This window comes from Nicotiana attenuata, unplaced genomic scaffold, assembly GCF_001879085.1.
Source record: "Nicotiana attenuata strain UT unplaced genomic scaffold, NIATTr2, whole genome shotgun sequence".
Taxonomy (NCBI): domain Eukaryota; kingdom Viridiplantae; phylum Streptophyta; class Magnoliopsida; order Solanales; family Solanaceae; genus Nicotiana; species Nicotiana attenuata.
Genome location: NW_017671681.1, coordinates 124478 through 141427, shown reverse-complemented (window position 1 = coordinate 141427; position 16950 = coordinate 124478). Strand labels below are relative to the sequence as shown.

The following is a 16950-nucleotide window of genomic DNA, read 5'->3' as shown; positions in this document are numbered from 1 at the left end:
TTAGGGTTCCAAAACACTTGTAAAAGGACGGCCAATCACGAAATCCCATGATGTGCGGTAACACGCGAGCCACCCAATCTTCCATATCAAAAACAGGAGAAGGTGCACGCCTCTTAGCTGAAAAGCAAGGAAGCCGCATATGAGCTGAAAAGGAAAAGGTGAAAGAAAATAACGAGCAAACGTTAAAATACTTACGATTATGGCTCCATTGCTCGGGAAACCCAGTCGGGTCCACTACCAGGTGCTCGGTCTTGATGAAGAAATACTTATGCCAGAACTTCCGATTCATTTTTTCGTCCATCCCGACCACCAACCCTCCGGTCCCATGATGCCGTAGGTGTATCAGAGTACCTCTATAAAAACTAGGCAAAGATAAGTGCAGCAGGTGGCAAACATCGACCTCACAGCCAGCCAACTTCACGTACTTTGTCAGCATCAAGAAAGCTTTATACAAATAAGGAGAGAGTTGCGTCGGGCAGACGTTGTAAAACTGGCAAAATTCCTCCGCTAGCGGAAGGAGAGGAGAGTATAACCAATCAAGAACGGGTAGACACAGAAGGCACAATACCCGTGTCAATGAACCTCCACGATGTCGCCTCCGGCCGGAACAATTTCGACATGGGGAGGGATGCGATATTTGGACCGGAGGTCGGCTATGTGAGGCGGTCCCGTCTTAGAAAGCCTCTGAGCGGGAGCAGGAGCAGGCTCCTTTGGAAAGTCATTTCTAACCAAAGGATTTTTTGAGACTATCTCCTCCGCGGTAGGGAAGCTATCGTCCTCTTCAGCCATGAATTCCTCATCGACGGGAGGTAGGGCCACCGATAATGGGGTGGCATCGGAAACCTCGTCATGAATATGAGGGGGTTGTGACATATTTCAGCAATGAAACGTATTCTACCAAGTCTGAAGAAGAAGATAACAACTGGGCAGAAGCTGTAGGAAATCGAAAGCAGAAATAGGAGAAGAAGATCAAAGAAGAACAGTACTCATACAAAGTGAGAAATGGTAAACTTCCGAAAAATGACCCCCCCCCCCCATCTATTTATAGGGTTGGGTGGCGCGAGAATCAGGGCAAAGGACTGTCAATGGCACCAAAACCGAAGCGGCAGACGCACAGATGCCGCATCAGGAAGCGCGTAATGATGACGCGCGTGACCATGACGTCACCTCACGATAGCCACATCAACCGCAACCTCGCTGGCTGCGCCATTTTCTCGACCTCGGCCGATTCGATCTAATCAACACGACCAAATTTCTTCTAAACGGACGCAAACCGGGTCCGCTTATTGAGGGCGTGCAAGACCACGACCTTAACATGCGGAGGGACTAACTGTATTAGTCTAAATTTGGCGACCTGGTAACGGTAGATAAACAGGATCGAGGACGAGGTCGACCATTGCGTAATAGTGGGAGGCCGTTCTCAGGAAGGCTATTGTCAGGGACGAGTAGCTGGAATAAAGAGATAACGGCAGGATAGATTTAGAAACGGGCATAAGGAATATTCTTTTGGATATTCCTTATTTTATACTTCTTAGGGTTTCTTGGAAATACCTCTTATAAATAGGAAGAGATAGAGAACAAAATGTGGATCTTCACTTTCTGATAAAAGCACATTGTAAAAGGTTGACCTGAGAGAATATACAAAAGTTGTCTTGTTCACTGATTATCCTATTCAAGCACACGTTATTTAATCTTTGTTCACAAGATCCAAAGATTCCATAACCATCTTGACTTCTCATCTTTCTACGTCGCTGTCATGAGAAAGAACCATCCAAATCATATAATAATTGGGTGGTAGATTCTTTCTTATTACATTTATTGCCATTATCTACATTTATTGCATGTTCATCTTATCATTTTTTGGCATTCATAGAGTACATACGTGCTATTTAATGCTATCAAACGCCGTTCATCTTACCGATTTCCTACAATATTTGATCTAGAATTTATTATTTTTAACTAAGATTCATCCTTCATTTCATCATTAGTTAGTTTAACAAAAGGCTTAACACTTTTTGGTCAAACACACACAAAAGTTGTAATCTATTCTCTTACTACACTGAATTCAAACACTTGAAATATTATTACTCTTGTCATCGGAAAGGCTAAGTCCTTAGTCAGGTTTGTTATCTCCTTTAATTTCATTCGTTAATCGAATTTTCGTTCTTATTTATTAATCGTTTTTGGATCAAATCGATTCGCTCGTCTATAAACCACGATATAAATTCAACTGTACCATTTTACGGGTAAACATAAATTATTTTTATTCTCCTATAGAGTCCTGGACAGCAAAAAGTTAACACACTTGCATAGTATGTTAAGCCTTACCTACAGATTTACCTGATCTTACATATTATACTTTCAAACTTTACGTGGTCTATACCGTATTACATATTCATCTCATACAAAGGTTACAAAGTGCACATCCTATAAAACATATTAGGTAGCTGGTCTCAGATAGAGAGGTAAATAGCGTCTAGGATCAGGATCCGAACTCCACACTGAGAATGCACTTGTGCACCTCATGTATTTCTCTGTCATTTCAGGAAAGTGTCGATCTATAACATCTTTCAATGTCTCTGTCTTGTTGACCCATTCGAAGCCCTTCTCTGTGTAGGTTCGCGCATTGAAATTAGTGGTAAAGAATCGATCAGCTTCTAGCCTCCTGAAGAAACATAAACAGTCACACGAATTAGCACGCCAGTTCTATATTTAACATATACTATGCTGCAACATATTGACATACCTTGAAGCAATGAGCAGAAATATGTTGAAGGCAGTCTCACTAATGGCAAAGCCTTTAATTTTCTTCTCCGCGTGTAGACCAACTTGGAGATCTAGCTTCTCAACATCATCACCATATACTTCTCGCAAAGCCTCAATTACTTCTTCATCATCAGTTAAATCCTTCCACTTGCTAATTGGTATCATCAGCAAATTCCTTCTGAACTCGTTGTACCGTGGAACTCCCCTCTCTCTATCTCTATAAACTATTATAATAGCAAGTCAGTCTGTAGTTTCTATGAAATACGAGGACAATGTTTTATGTCAATAGGGAAGAATGAATAAACATACTTTCCAATGCGGCCATGTCAACTAAATCTGGTCTTTCTTCTCCATCAACATCATGAGGAACAAGATTCCTCATCCACGTCGGATAATTCCACAATGTAGCAGCTCCACATGACTGATGACCCATTGATACCAGCATCTGCTCTATACCAATTTTGGACAAGCTTTTTTCTCCTTCTTTCCCAATCATTTCCGTCATAGGAATCCTGATCAAACTAGATAGTTAGAAAGCACAAACATTTCCTAACTTTTTCATTTCTGATTTCAATAAATCTGGCCTTTTTGTGTTATAAATCAAATGTGTGGATCAGATTCTTATTCGTGTCCTATAATCAATTTCGAGAGTTTATAATGCAAAATGTGTGTAACTGGATAACATACTCTTCTTGAATAGGCAAGGATTTGTCTTCTGAAGTAGTCGACTTCAAGTCCCTCAGAATAATTTTGTCAGGTAAAAGTGAGTGCATTCTGTAGACGCTAACAAATTCTTCAGTCAATGAGTAGGGAGTCCCGTGATCTCTGGGCCTTTTAAGACCAACTAATCCACTCAGAATTGGTCCAAACTTAGGTCCTAGCAAATCCTTGATTTTCTTCCCCAAAAAGCCATACCTGAATCAAAGTAGACTCTGTTAGTTAACATTAATAGTTAATGTTATAGTCATTTGCAATGCAAAGCATGATGCATGACAACAAATTGAAACTGGGAGCTGCATTGTTAATCCAACCACATTTATAGCAGACAGTTTCAGGCACTAGCTATTTTGGTACTTTATCCAACTACTCCATGTAGGATTACTATTTTATACTACTATAAAGGGCAATCCGGTGCACTAAGCTCCTGCTATGTGCGGGGTCCGGGAAAGGGCCGGACCACAAGAGTCTATTGTAAGCAGTCTTACTCCGTATTAGGCTGTTTCCACGGCTCGAACCAGTGACCTCATGGTCACATGGCAACAACTTTACCAGTTACGCCAAGGTTCCCCTTCACATGGCAGCAACATAGTAGTACTATTTTATACTACTATGTTTGCAAAAAATGTCGCTGCGCCCGTGTCAGATCTTCCAAAAATAAATTACTTTTTTAGGGATCCCACACGGATACGATGACATTTTTGGAGGATCTCGCCAACATAGAATTTATCAAGTACCTAGCAGTGGGCTTACCAGTTGATCCTCATTCCCGCCACTAGAGTATCAGTCTTAACAAGTTCAATTGTCCAATCAAGGGTATGGATTTTAGCAATGACTGCTGAAGTTATCAATCTTGCATGTCGGTACAGCTTTTCATCGTCAAATTCAGGGTAAGAATCCTGAAACAAAAATCAGGTTTATAAGCAAACTCAGTTATTTTAAGGTGCAAAGTTATCCTGAAGAAGCTGAAAAGAAAAACATACTTTAAGCATATCACATATGGCATTATGTTCCTTAACAAACAAGGCCTGCAACAGAGAGAAGCCTGCCCAATTGTTACGAACATCTCCAGATATTGGAATGCCATTATCGTCATGTTCAAGAAGTCCATCTCCTGAGACCCTGAGCTTTCCATCTTTAAATGTTCTCACCCTAATCATGCCCTCCTTATTATTCCCATATATTACACTCCCATCCCTAACAAAACAGCAGGAACATATATAATTCATCAGATGAAATAAAACTCCAGCAATTAGACTAACTTCCAATCTGCATTAAAATGAATTAAATCAAATTGAGTTCCAATTGGACAGTGTGGACAAGAGTTGACCAGCGTATATGTAAACACGGAATCATATTTCCGCCTCCTTTCCCCCTCCATCTCCATCGTGGTTATTACCTTGACTCCTTTAGCATGCTACTAAGAAGCCTTTGATACAGTATTTCATTGATTTTACTATTGATTTTAAGAATCTATTTAGCTTGACTAAACTTAACATGCAATACTCTCTCTTGAAGTTTCTCTCCATTAACAGAGAATAACCTGCTATTAGAACCATCCGATTGTGGGAGTATTCATGCTTTTGTAAATTTATGACAGTTTTGATTTCGGGGTGCAAGGGTATGGACTTGATGATGGACTTAACTTTCTTCTTTCTTTGTCCAATAATCTTGTCGGTTAAACATGTAATTCTTTTCCACCAATGTCTTGTATCATTAGCTTTCTCCATCAGCAGTAGGGTATTTATTTTTACTGCATGCTTTGGAGTGAATAGAAGTAGAAATAAAATCACAAAATTTCAAAATATGAGAGAACCTTGTAAGGTTTAAATTTTTTGAGTCTACTCACCACCATGGGGTCCTTGAATTCAAATGCCCAAACTTCAGATCAGGTGAACCTGTAGGAAGTTTTCTCGTCTTAAAGAACTTAAATGACTTCAGTGGACACCCTGCTGCAACATCTTCAGGAGCTCTAAGTTCCACCTGTCAAAAAATTTGTGTTAGAGAAACATAAAACACACCTTTACCATGACGAGTAATACTCTAATTCTTTAAGTGCATATAACCAACTTTTGACCTTTTAATCTCTTCTGGTCCTTAAAATGGGAAATGAAAACAATGATATCTTCCCTAAAACCTTCAAGAACTTTAGCATAATAGCCTCATAAAGCAAAGTAAATACCGAATCTGACAAGTTAGACAGCAGAAAATGGTCTCCCACCAACTTTTGCCTGTTATTGCAACAAGTGATGAATTCTTTCATGCCTTTATTGATGCAAGAAGTAGCTATAGGTACCTGTTCAGTGTCCTCCATATGGTCATTCCAATCATGGATCATAAATTGTACCCACGCGCACGCTATCATGTTGAATTGGCTCCCACAATCTGTGCACTTTCTCCTTTCCAAGAGCTTCGTGGCCACTGTTACTGGATGAGGTTCCAGCAGCTGCATAATCAAATGATATTGTCGTAACTCATAAATGAATGAGAGATCTCAAGCTATAGATTACAGATAGCGATATGACTAAGGCACATTTATTGGATCATGCTAATTAGCTATCAAAAAATGAACAGTATGATTGATTGTATTGTTAGCTTACCCCATAACTTGAAGTTGCTGGTGGCATGTTGCGACCAAAGAAGGTTCCATGACTGCCCACTAAATGATCCGTAGGATGATTGCATGTACCATCAGCAGTCCGATACGAGAACTCTTCTGTGTCATATTTCTTGCCATTAACTTCTCCAACATGTAAGAGGTTGTATCGCTGGTGCAAGTGTCTTCTTAGTCCTAGGTAAGCCAATCCGAGTAAAACTGGTAATCTGTGCCATAGATCAAACTTGTCCAAAAGATGTACCACCTGACATATCAAAAACAGGAGCATTAGTAAAAACAATATTCTAGTTTGTAAAGCATAATATCACAGCTGGTGCTCGTATAAAAGAGGGGAACAGAGAACACTAACATAGAACAAAATTGTGTCGAACAGAGACATCTTTGCAACAACATGCCGGAGTTGAGGGTGAACAAAGGCTGCAAGAGAAAATGAGAATGCCATGAGAGTATCTCAGCTGTTGACCTGTTAATGAAACAAAGGATTAATTCAAGAGGTTGGTTATGAAGATTGAGAGGGAAGATAGCATTTAAAAGAGTTGAATCAGTGTCAAACCTGACCTGTTTCCTGTCTTCAATTACTCATATCTGTAGGCCCAATCAAGATTGCTGCAATCAACTGTCTTCAATTAATCTTTTTATATTATAAGTGACGCAAAATGAAGACAAGTGTCCGATATCTCGTTATGGTGATATCTTAATGAGCTTGGGAACTATTACATCAGTTAGGTTTTACCAGAACAAAATTTTGGAACTGATGAGAAATATATATAGTAATTCTTTAATTCAACAACAATAACAATAAAAATCCCAGTGATTCCCGCAAGTGGGGTCTGAGAAGGGTAAGATGTACGCAGCCTTACCCCTATCCTGGAAGGGGAGACAAGCTTTTTCCGATAGACCATCGGCTGGAAAAAAAAGACTGAAGATAAAAAAGGGAACAATAGTAATTCTTTAATTCGACGAGGATTAATTAGCAGTAAACAGCCAAAAGGACCGTTTTTTGAAGGTCAGAATAAGCTACTTAGAACATTAACAACAGAAACATTCTTTTCGTCTTTCATATTTAGAGTAGTTAACTATCCATAAATGATGCTCTTAAAGAAAAATATCAACATCTGATCAAATATTACTCCCATATCCTTCTGACCTTATCTATCCCCTTTAAAAGTGCCTTGACTCGAACTATGTATACATACAAAAAAATATTATACATATATACTAAGATCACATTTACCGAACACACGTACGGTTATCGGGTTGAACTGAACTCAGTACTTTGCATGAAGAGAGTATATTTATATATAAAAATTCACAAAAATTACAACAAATAGTAGGTCAGAACCCATAAATTTGAACATTGACCCATAAAATTTATATCCTAAATCCGTCTCTGTCTATATGCTTCTGCTCTCAAAGAAGAAAATAAGAGAACAAACTTTATAAGAGTGATGCAAGTAGTTGATAAAGAATTTCATAGCAAATTAATTACCTCCAAACTAACGAAGCAGTTGAAGAATAAGTAAAGCCAGCATCAGCTTCTTACTTCTGCCATCACAAGTCACAACCCAAAAAGGAAAAAGAAACTTTAATTTCCAGGGTAATTGTATGTAAAATTATACGTGAAATCAATGATCTTACTCAGTGGGCAACTTGGCGAGGGTTTTGAAACAGTAAAACAAAGACGGTTTTCTTATTCTAGGAAATGTGATGCAAGAAAATGTAAGGTTTGGTAATTGGTAAAGTTAGAAAAAACATCTATATCTATATATCTATTTACTTTTTCTAAAGCCTTTTCCAACATTATTTGATCTATTGATGTGATTCAAAGAAGCTGAAATGACGCTTTCATAACACGTCCACAATATTCCAAATTCACTTAATTAAAAAATACACACTCTCCCCTTAAATTATGACCTAATCATAGTAAATTAGTATGATTTAGTGTGAACATCTGGTTCAAATAAGTTTTACCATTTGTAAATACCATATAGTTACGTCCATAAAAATTACACGAACTTAACTAATCAATCATATGATTCTTAAACAACTGGGAAACCGACTTTGCTTATGAATTTAATGCGTTGGATGATACAATGATCTAGAAGGAGTATTAAAATTAGTTCATCTTAGACGAAAGAGAAGTATTAATTTATGTTCGTAATTAATGTCAAACGAATAACTAAATATAGCTGGCCAATAATGGCGTTCTTTTAATTAACAAAATGTCAGTTCTTATTTTAGCCAAGTTCTTGTACTCAGTAAAAAGTATACTTGGAATTTGAAGCCGCACATTAAAAACGATGACAGGGAAAGTAATAAAAATTCATGGAATAAAGATATTATAAGAATATTTGACTGCTGACTAAAATTGGTAACTAACGAAGTGCGTGCGATTAAAAAATAAAGAATACATGTGTACTAAAATAGTACATAATGATTTTAAATATATTCCCCAACGATATAGAAAAATTACATTATCAGGTCACTTTATTGCAGCTGGCAGCTTGGCTTATAATCTCACTTTTTATCAAAAGTTATTTGTAAAAATCTTTTGAATGACCTAATAGTATAAAAATTGTATATTATGGTGTATATAAATTAAACTTGTAGATATTATTATTGTAAGGGTGATATCGTTGGGATTATTCCAATTAGATTAAACTCCTCGCGTGATAAATTAATTTTTCCTCCAACTTTTACTTTATTCCATAACCAAACAGGAGATATCTTTAAAGTTAGATATAAAATATAAACAAACAAACAAAAAAGAAAATCAAGATATTGGCAAAAGCCAACATGGATACCCACTATTACATGCACCACAAACTGGCACCAATCAGTGCCACAAGTGCAAACAGCCACACTATTAAGTATTAACTAGCTTTAAGTGCATTGCAAGTGTTTTTTGTGTCTACTAAAAAAATGAATAAAATTGAGAATAAGAATGAATTATGTGCAATTGACGTCAAGATAAATACAATTTTTATTTAAATTAAAATTAAATGTTACATTGTCGAAATAGTAGAATGCAGAGTTATTGGGTATCTTCTGAACTTACAAAGATTGAAAATTTATGTAGGTTAATAATATAATTTTTGCATTTCTATATATTTTTTGTTGGTGAAATTACAAGTAATTACAGTTGAAAATAAGATGAAGAAAAATAAATAATAATTCTTCAGGCTGAGGCGCAGATATCTTACTCTCTTTAAGGAGATTCAAGCCCACTGCGGTAGCATCTTCACCGGTCCAACAGTAATACTCTTGACTTGTCCCCTCTAGGATACAACAGCCCGACAACGTCGTATGACTCGAACAAACTCTGGACAAGTTGTTGAGTCCAAAGCTCCACCAAAATGAACACCTTCCTTCAACAAAAAATAATATTCTCTTTTGTAGAGAATAAGTTGGAGACTTAGATTTTCTCCTTCTCATAACTCTCTTTTTCACTACACCAAGTTCACTTTTTTCATACACACTACCATATTTTCCCACAGCAAACACAAGGAAGAACACCACTATTTATAAGTGTATAATTTCTTCCATGAAATAAATAATAAGATAGTGGGATAATAAAATAGTAGAACATGGATTGGTGGTTACAAAATATAATCTTTAGTGGGTAATTAGTGGTAGATCATGGCATTAGTAGTTTCATGAGTTACACCAAAATAATGACCACTTTCTTGCCAATTTATAATCACTATCTCACAAGAAATAATGCACTTTAATATTTAAAATTTAATATTAAAATGCAACTAACACCAACATTCCCCACTCATTTTAATATTAAAATAAGAGAGTTTACCAGTTGAAGGGAGACTATTATGCATAATGAAGGTTGTGCTCTGCATTGAACCTCCACTTAGCAAAACAACGATCTTTACTCCAGAGTCAGTAGTGGTCTCAGACTTGAACTATGACTGCTTTAAGGAAATTAAATATCACTGCTTACACATAATAATCAAGGTGTTGACATGAGCTTTACTAGCCAGCACATTACGACCTTGTGCTTATCCGGTTTTCATGAGTGTTTTTGAGAACAAGCCCAATTCTCATAGGAAGCGGCCTACTTCCACACTCACATAGGTGAAATCTGTCAAGGGTGCTCCTGTACTCTAACACACACTCATACGAGCTACAGATTTTCATTTAAGAGTTAATAAAACTCAACCTCGAAAATCATTACAGGATAAATGCACTCACACCATAGGGATGGAACAATAAAAAAAATAGTGCATTTCAAACCAAACCATTATATGATTCGTTCTTCCCATTGAACCTGGTTATAGGATCTCTAGTTCCCAGGTTGGGTTTCCTCATATATGACTTATGAATTTATGGGCTATAATCTCATCCCCTCGATGTGCTCCAGACCATTCTCTTGCCAAGGCCTTGGTTAGTGGATCTGCAAGATTATCACATAATCAACATTAATAGTACCACTTGCCAAATAACTCACAATACTATATTTTTCTCTTTATGGGTCTGGATTTACCGTTGTAATAACGATTTTGTACTCTACTAATTGCAGCGGTGCTATCACAATGAATAAAAATAAGAGGAATTAGTTTTTTAAAATAAGAAATTTGAAATAATAAATCTCTCAACCAATTCGCTTCCTCACTGGCTGAAGCTAAAGCAATTAGCTCAGCCTCCATGGTAGAGTTAACAATTATTGTTTGCTTTTTCGATTTTCAACAAATAGCACCACCTACCCAAAGTAAAAATATAACCCGTAGTAGAACAGGTATCACCAGATAAAGTGTTCCAATCTGCATCAGAAAAGCCTTCGAGTACAGCAGGATATTTTTTATAAAATAAGCCATAGGTTTTTGTACCAAGTAAATACCTCATAACTCTTGTTATGGCATGCCAATGTTCTTTACCTGGCTTGCTTGTAAACCTGCTAAGTACTCCTACTGCGTATGCAATATCAGGCAGAGTACAATCAGTCACATATCTCAAGCTTCCAATTAAGCTAGCATATTCCTTTTGATTTATCACATCATTGTCACTTTGTACAGGAAATAAGTGAACACTTGAATCAAAAGGGGTTACAACATGCTTGCAATCAATAAAATTATATTTTTTCAAAATTTTCTCAACATAATGTGACTGGTCAAGGAAAATTCCATCACATGTTCTAGTAATCTTCATTCCAAGAATGAAATTTGCCTCACCCAAATCTTCCATGTCAAAATGGCTACTCAACATGCTCTTAGTTTCTTCAATCTCATTCATGTTAGAGCCAACTGTTAGCAAATCATCAACATAGAGGCAAACATCAACATGTGAATTATTTCAAGACTTATGATAGATCCACTCATCACATTTTTTATTTAATCAATTTTCACTCATGCAAGAATATTCAAAATTTTCATGCAAGAATTTTATTATTATTATTTACCCCCACTATTTCTAGAATGTTGAAAATTCAAAATTATACATAATATAATCACATACTCATAAAAATATAAGGTAAATTATTATTTTTACCTTTGCTCCGCTTGAGTTAACCATTTAATTTTTTTTACCTTTCTATCTCATAAAGAGAGTGAACTTCTGTCTTGATATCCGCTATTTTTATAACTGCATAAAAAAACTGAATCTCCTTAAAATTGTTGGTGAAATTACAAGTAATTACAGTTGAAAATAAGATGAAGAAAAATAAATAAATATTCTTCAGGCTGAAGCGCGGATATTTCGCTCTCTTTAAGGAGATTCAAGCCTACTGCGGTAACATCTTCACCGGTCCAGCAGTAATACTCTTGACTTGTCCCCTCCAGGATACAACAGCCCGACAACGTCGTATGACTCGAACAAACTCTGGACAAGTTGTTGAGTCCAAAGCTCCACCAAAATGACACCTTCCTTCAACAAAAAAATAATATTTTCTTTCGTAAAGAATAAGTTGGAGACTTAGATTTTCTTCTTCTCATAACTCTCCTTTTCATTACACCAAGTTCACTTTTTTCATACACACTACCATATTTTCCCACACCAAACACACAGAAGAACACCACTATTTATAGGTGTATAATTTCTTTCATGAAATAAATAATAAGATAGTGGGATAATAAAATAGTAGAACATGGGTTGGTGGTCACAAAATATAATCTTTAGTGGGTAATTAGTGGTAGATCATGGCATTAGTGGTTTCATGAGTTACACCAAAATAATGACCACTTTCTTGCCAATTTATAATCACTATCTCACAAGAAATAATGCACTTTAATATTAAAATTTTTAATATTAAAATGCACTAACACCAACATTTTTTTATGAAGATAATATGATATGTTGTATTTTGTATTTGACCCAATATATTTTTATAGACGATATTTTTGGATTAAAAATACTACTCAAAGTATTAAGTATTATATATATACTTCCTCCGGACTCCGGTTCACAATAAGTGTCCAATTTGCTTTTTTATTTTGGTTCAAAATAAGTGTCCAGTAATGTAATCAAGAAAGAATTCAATTTGTTTTTACAAAACAACCCCTATGTACATATCCTAAAAAGTTTTCTTACTCTTCACATTAAATGTTTAATTAGGGGTAGTTTAGTCATAGTATGTATTTTTGTATAGAATTTAGTATTTTCTTAATGGGCGTGCTAAAAGTAAATTGGACACTTATTGTGAACCGGAGGGAGTAGAATGTGGTTGCTTTTACCCTTCTTTTGTTCTCCTGAAGTTAAATGCTCGTCTGATCTTCTTTATACTGATCTTGGCATCCAACCAAGCGAGTCGAACCGCGAGCTTTCTACACTGTAGAGTCAATTCGAGCAAAGTTGAGCCTAACTGAACTTGTGACCGTGTCGAGTTCATAAACAGATTTCAAAATTTAAAGTTTATGAGGTTACTGTAACGATCTCAAATTAATATATATAATTGGATTAAAAGTCATATATTTATAAATATATCAGGAATTTCTTAAAATATATATAGAGCGAGACAAAAGCTACTCGGATCACGTAAACCTACCACCAACATCGTGAATTCGCCCCTGGCCGAGTTGAGTTGAGTCCTATATTCCGAGCTTTGGTAAAGTATAATTGAGCTTGAATCAAGCCCGAGCCAACTCTTTAATGTTTATTTCCGTGCGTAGCAGAAAGAATTATCTAGAACCATAACAAGCTGATTGGTTAAGAAAATAGTATACATATCAATAGTTTATGTTTCGAATTATAATATTCAAATGCAATTGAACTATATGAATTATTAGTTTAAATTAGAACTTAAATTTATATATAACATAAAATTGAACTTTTGGAGCCAAAACAATAGTAAATTTAATATGTCTTTACTAAATTCAATTTCATTAATAATTAAATAAATTCTTAATTACTTCTCTTGTCAACTCTAAAGTAGGCAAATAACTTTGATAACATGGAACCAAAACGTACAATGTTATTACTCTAAATGGGAAAATGTAAGTAAAATTTTGATATGATCGAACCAATAAGTACAAAGTTACAAAATTATTTATTTTCAATAACCAATTACTTCTAAATGTTAAAAGTTAGACAATATGTTAAAAGTTAATTACTACTCCCTCCGTTTCATATTAGATGAGGTAGTTTGACTCGGCACGGAGTTTAAGAAAANTACTCCTCACATTAAATGTTTAATTAGGGGTAGTTTAGTCATAGTATGTATTTTTGTATAGAATTTAGTATTTTCTTAATGGGCGTGCTAAAAGTAAATTGGACACTTATTGTGAACTGGAGGGAGTACCATATAGTATGTATGATTATCTTTAATAAAGTGTTCTAAACTATATGCTTTTTTGGATTTAGTTAAAGTTGTTCGAATGAGTGAATAAATTATGATAAAATTTTCTTCTCTCTTATTAATTAGTACTTTTATCTCCCTCTTCAAGTTTAATTTCCCCCTCTCTACTATATATATATATATATATATATATATATATATATATATATATACACTTCTAATGATTTAGTAATAGACTAATGCTTCTCTAATGATTTTATTTTATTTTTATGTTCTTATGAAAGACTATAAAATATAGTAATACGCTAATGTTAATAAAGCTATTACAATTGGTTTTATATTTGCTGAAGTAATTCTTTTAGAATTAATTTTATACTTGGTGGCATCTCTTAATTCATATCTCAAGTTGAATAAAAACTAATATCTAAATATTAAAAAAATAATACAAGATATTCTTAAATATATACTTCATGATCTTAAAGCGTTTAGTTTTAAGACAAATTTTTTGAAGAAAAGCTTTCATTATTATTCCTAACATTTTAAAAACATAGAATCGTGATAGTCATACAATTTAAATAAGAAAAAATATTTATAGAAGTAAATCCTAATTAATTCTAAATTCCTAAATATTAGTAAGAGTTTTTACATAGCTCAAATAAGGAAGGATTTAATAAATAAAACTTAGTTGCTCTTAAAGTCCTACATAGGAAAATAATTAAAATACAATTACAATTTTGTCCAATGTAAAATCCATTTTTCAACAATAAAAAAGGCGAATGATATTTTGCTAAGGGCTTCGTGCTTGTAATATAATATAGAAGATTATACCTAAGAACCAAAATCAGATTACTTTCTGACCAATAGTAAGAGAATAGTTACGAAGACGTTGAGTCTATTATTGATTGAAGATAGTAAAGCACCTATATTTTTTTGCATAAAGATGTAGGAGTAAAATGTTTAATATGTGTTTGGGCATAAAAACTATAATTTTTGAAAAAAGTAAGTATTGAAGTTTAGTTGAAAAATGGTATTTAAAATTTGAAATTATGTTTGCTCATGCATTTTACTCGAAAAAAAAAAGAATTTTTTTTATGGAGAAACAAGCCTTAGTTATTTTACTACATTGTTGTCATGACTCATTGTGCCTCATCTTTTGGTAAAGATATTTGAATGATCAAAGATGTGTTTGGACTTAGTGCTTTCGTAAATACAGGATAAGGATTAACGGAGATATTTATAATAATAACGAATAGATCTATGTTTATATTTGTAATTGTAGTGGATGTAGTATATTAAGAAGCGGGATGGGCAGCACCTAGTATTCTCCGGTTACGGAAGATATTAAAAGTTAATACTAACGTCGAATCAGAATAAAATAGAAGGATTTTGTTATAAATAGAATTGTATTTATAGTGAATGTTTATATTTAGAGAGATTCTAGAGTTCATTGCTTGGTGGCTAAGTCACGCTCTCCCTATAAATAGAGGGTTCTATTCTATTGTAATTCATCACATATCAATAAGAATTCTCTCTCTCTACTTTTCTCTGTAATACTCTTCTTCTTCTTTTATTATTTCATAACACGTTATCAATACGAGACTCTAACCAATTGAGTAGAAACTTTGGGATTGAGCATAATGATTGTCAATTGTTCCATGAACTTCCTTCATGATTAGATTCTGGATTTAAGGTAAGTGTTTTACCGTATTTTTCTCTTTTATTTTATAATTTAATTTTAAATACAAGCAAAGACAATAAAATTTGATTATAACTCTAATGGAGTTAGTAAGAAATTATAACCACTCGAAGTGGTAAAATTTCTATGTCTTTCCATGATCAAATTTATGTATGATTATGGGCACAAGAAGTGCATACCCGTCCCATTGAATTTGCTTCATTCTCATTCCCTTAAGAGAATGTGATAGCAGTATGTGATAAGTCTGAAAGAAGATAAAATTATTACCGTGAAGGTATCAATGGATGTGAACGTGGTATTAGACGAAATTATAATCATCATCATTGTGATAATGAGAATAATAAGGATTATCAAAATAATCCTTCACTCTGTGAAAGTAATATTTGTCATCGATTTGACATGATATTTTATAAAGCACATATAGATGATTATGGTCTATTCATGATGTGAATGTGAAAACATTTATGAATACATATTCATTCTTGGAAGAATATGAATGTGCTAGTGGTAGTGAATATATCACACTCACCTCTAAAAGGAGGTTTGAGATGATATAAGAAAACAATGTCATTATTATGGCATGAATGGTCATTGGTCACGTACCTATTGTACGCCAAAATATTTTGGTAATGTGATTATCAAAGAATAAAGTAATGCAAGAAACAGATCTTGCATATAATTTTGACCATGACTATAATGGTATAACTTTCTCTTTAAAAGAGATATTCACCATATGATGTTGATGAATATGTGGTAGTACAAAATTAATTGAGAGCTCTGGAAGAGCCAATTATTATTATTTTGGAGGAATAAAATTGATTATCAATAAGGTATTGTGTTGTAGTAAGTCTCAAAGAAACTTATTCAGTTTCCAAAGTATACGCGAAAGCGGTTGATTATATTGAGACTATAAATAAAGAAAAAATTTAATATCTTCTGTTACTACAACTTGTAGCGGGATAATATGTATGTGAAAAGCTACCCGCTTTATTCTTCAATCTGTACTACATAAACAAAAGAATAGCACAATGAAGTGGATATTTATTGATATAAAAACCCATATCATAATAAACTTGGAGTTTATTGATAATTGCACACGTCATGGTGTAAATCCGAAGTTTATCAATATTGACAATTTATTCAGTTGGCATAATTGGTTTAGCCATATTAATTTAAGCATGATGTGCAAAATAAACGAGAATTCACATGGGTAAATATTAAAGAACTAGAAAGTTCTTTACGAATTCTCTTATAATGCTTGTTCTCATTAATTAATTGACCAACTAAAATTGGGATTGAACCCATGAATGCTGGAAATATCAAAGGTGAATATGGGCCCATTCACCCGCCATGTATACCACATAAGATGCATCTATGAGATGGTTACATGTGCGATTATTATTAACCCGCAAC

The 16950-nt window shown here is 34.4% G+C and overlaps 1 protein-coding gene across 1 annotated transcript; it reads right to left on the bottom strand.

Moving 5' to 3' along the window:
- Positions 1–2286: 2286 nt before the first annotated feature.
- On the bottom strand, positions 2287–7844 carry LOC109209670 (alpha-dioxygenase 2-like). The gene is made up of 13 exons (XM_019372982.1): positions 7739–7844; positions 7590–7645; positions 6659–6706; positions 6450–6563; positions 6084–6344; positions 5780–5929; positions 5333–5466; positions 4467–4680; positions 4237–4382; positions 3454–3681; positions 3076–3278; positions 2747–2990; positions 2287–2665 (listed from the first exon to the last, which is right to left on the bottom strand). The coding sequence occupies exons 4-13, from the start codon at positions 6540–6542 to the stop codon at positions 2440–2442; spliced, it is 1899 nt and encodes a 632-aa protein (XP_019228527.1). The 5' UTR covers positions 6543–6563; positions 6659–6706; positions 7590–7645; positions 7739–7844; the 3' UTR covers positions 2287–2439.
- Between the last annotated feature and the right edge of the window lie 9106 nt (positions 7845–16950).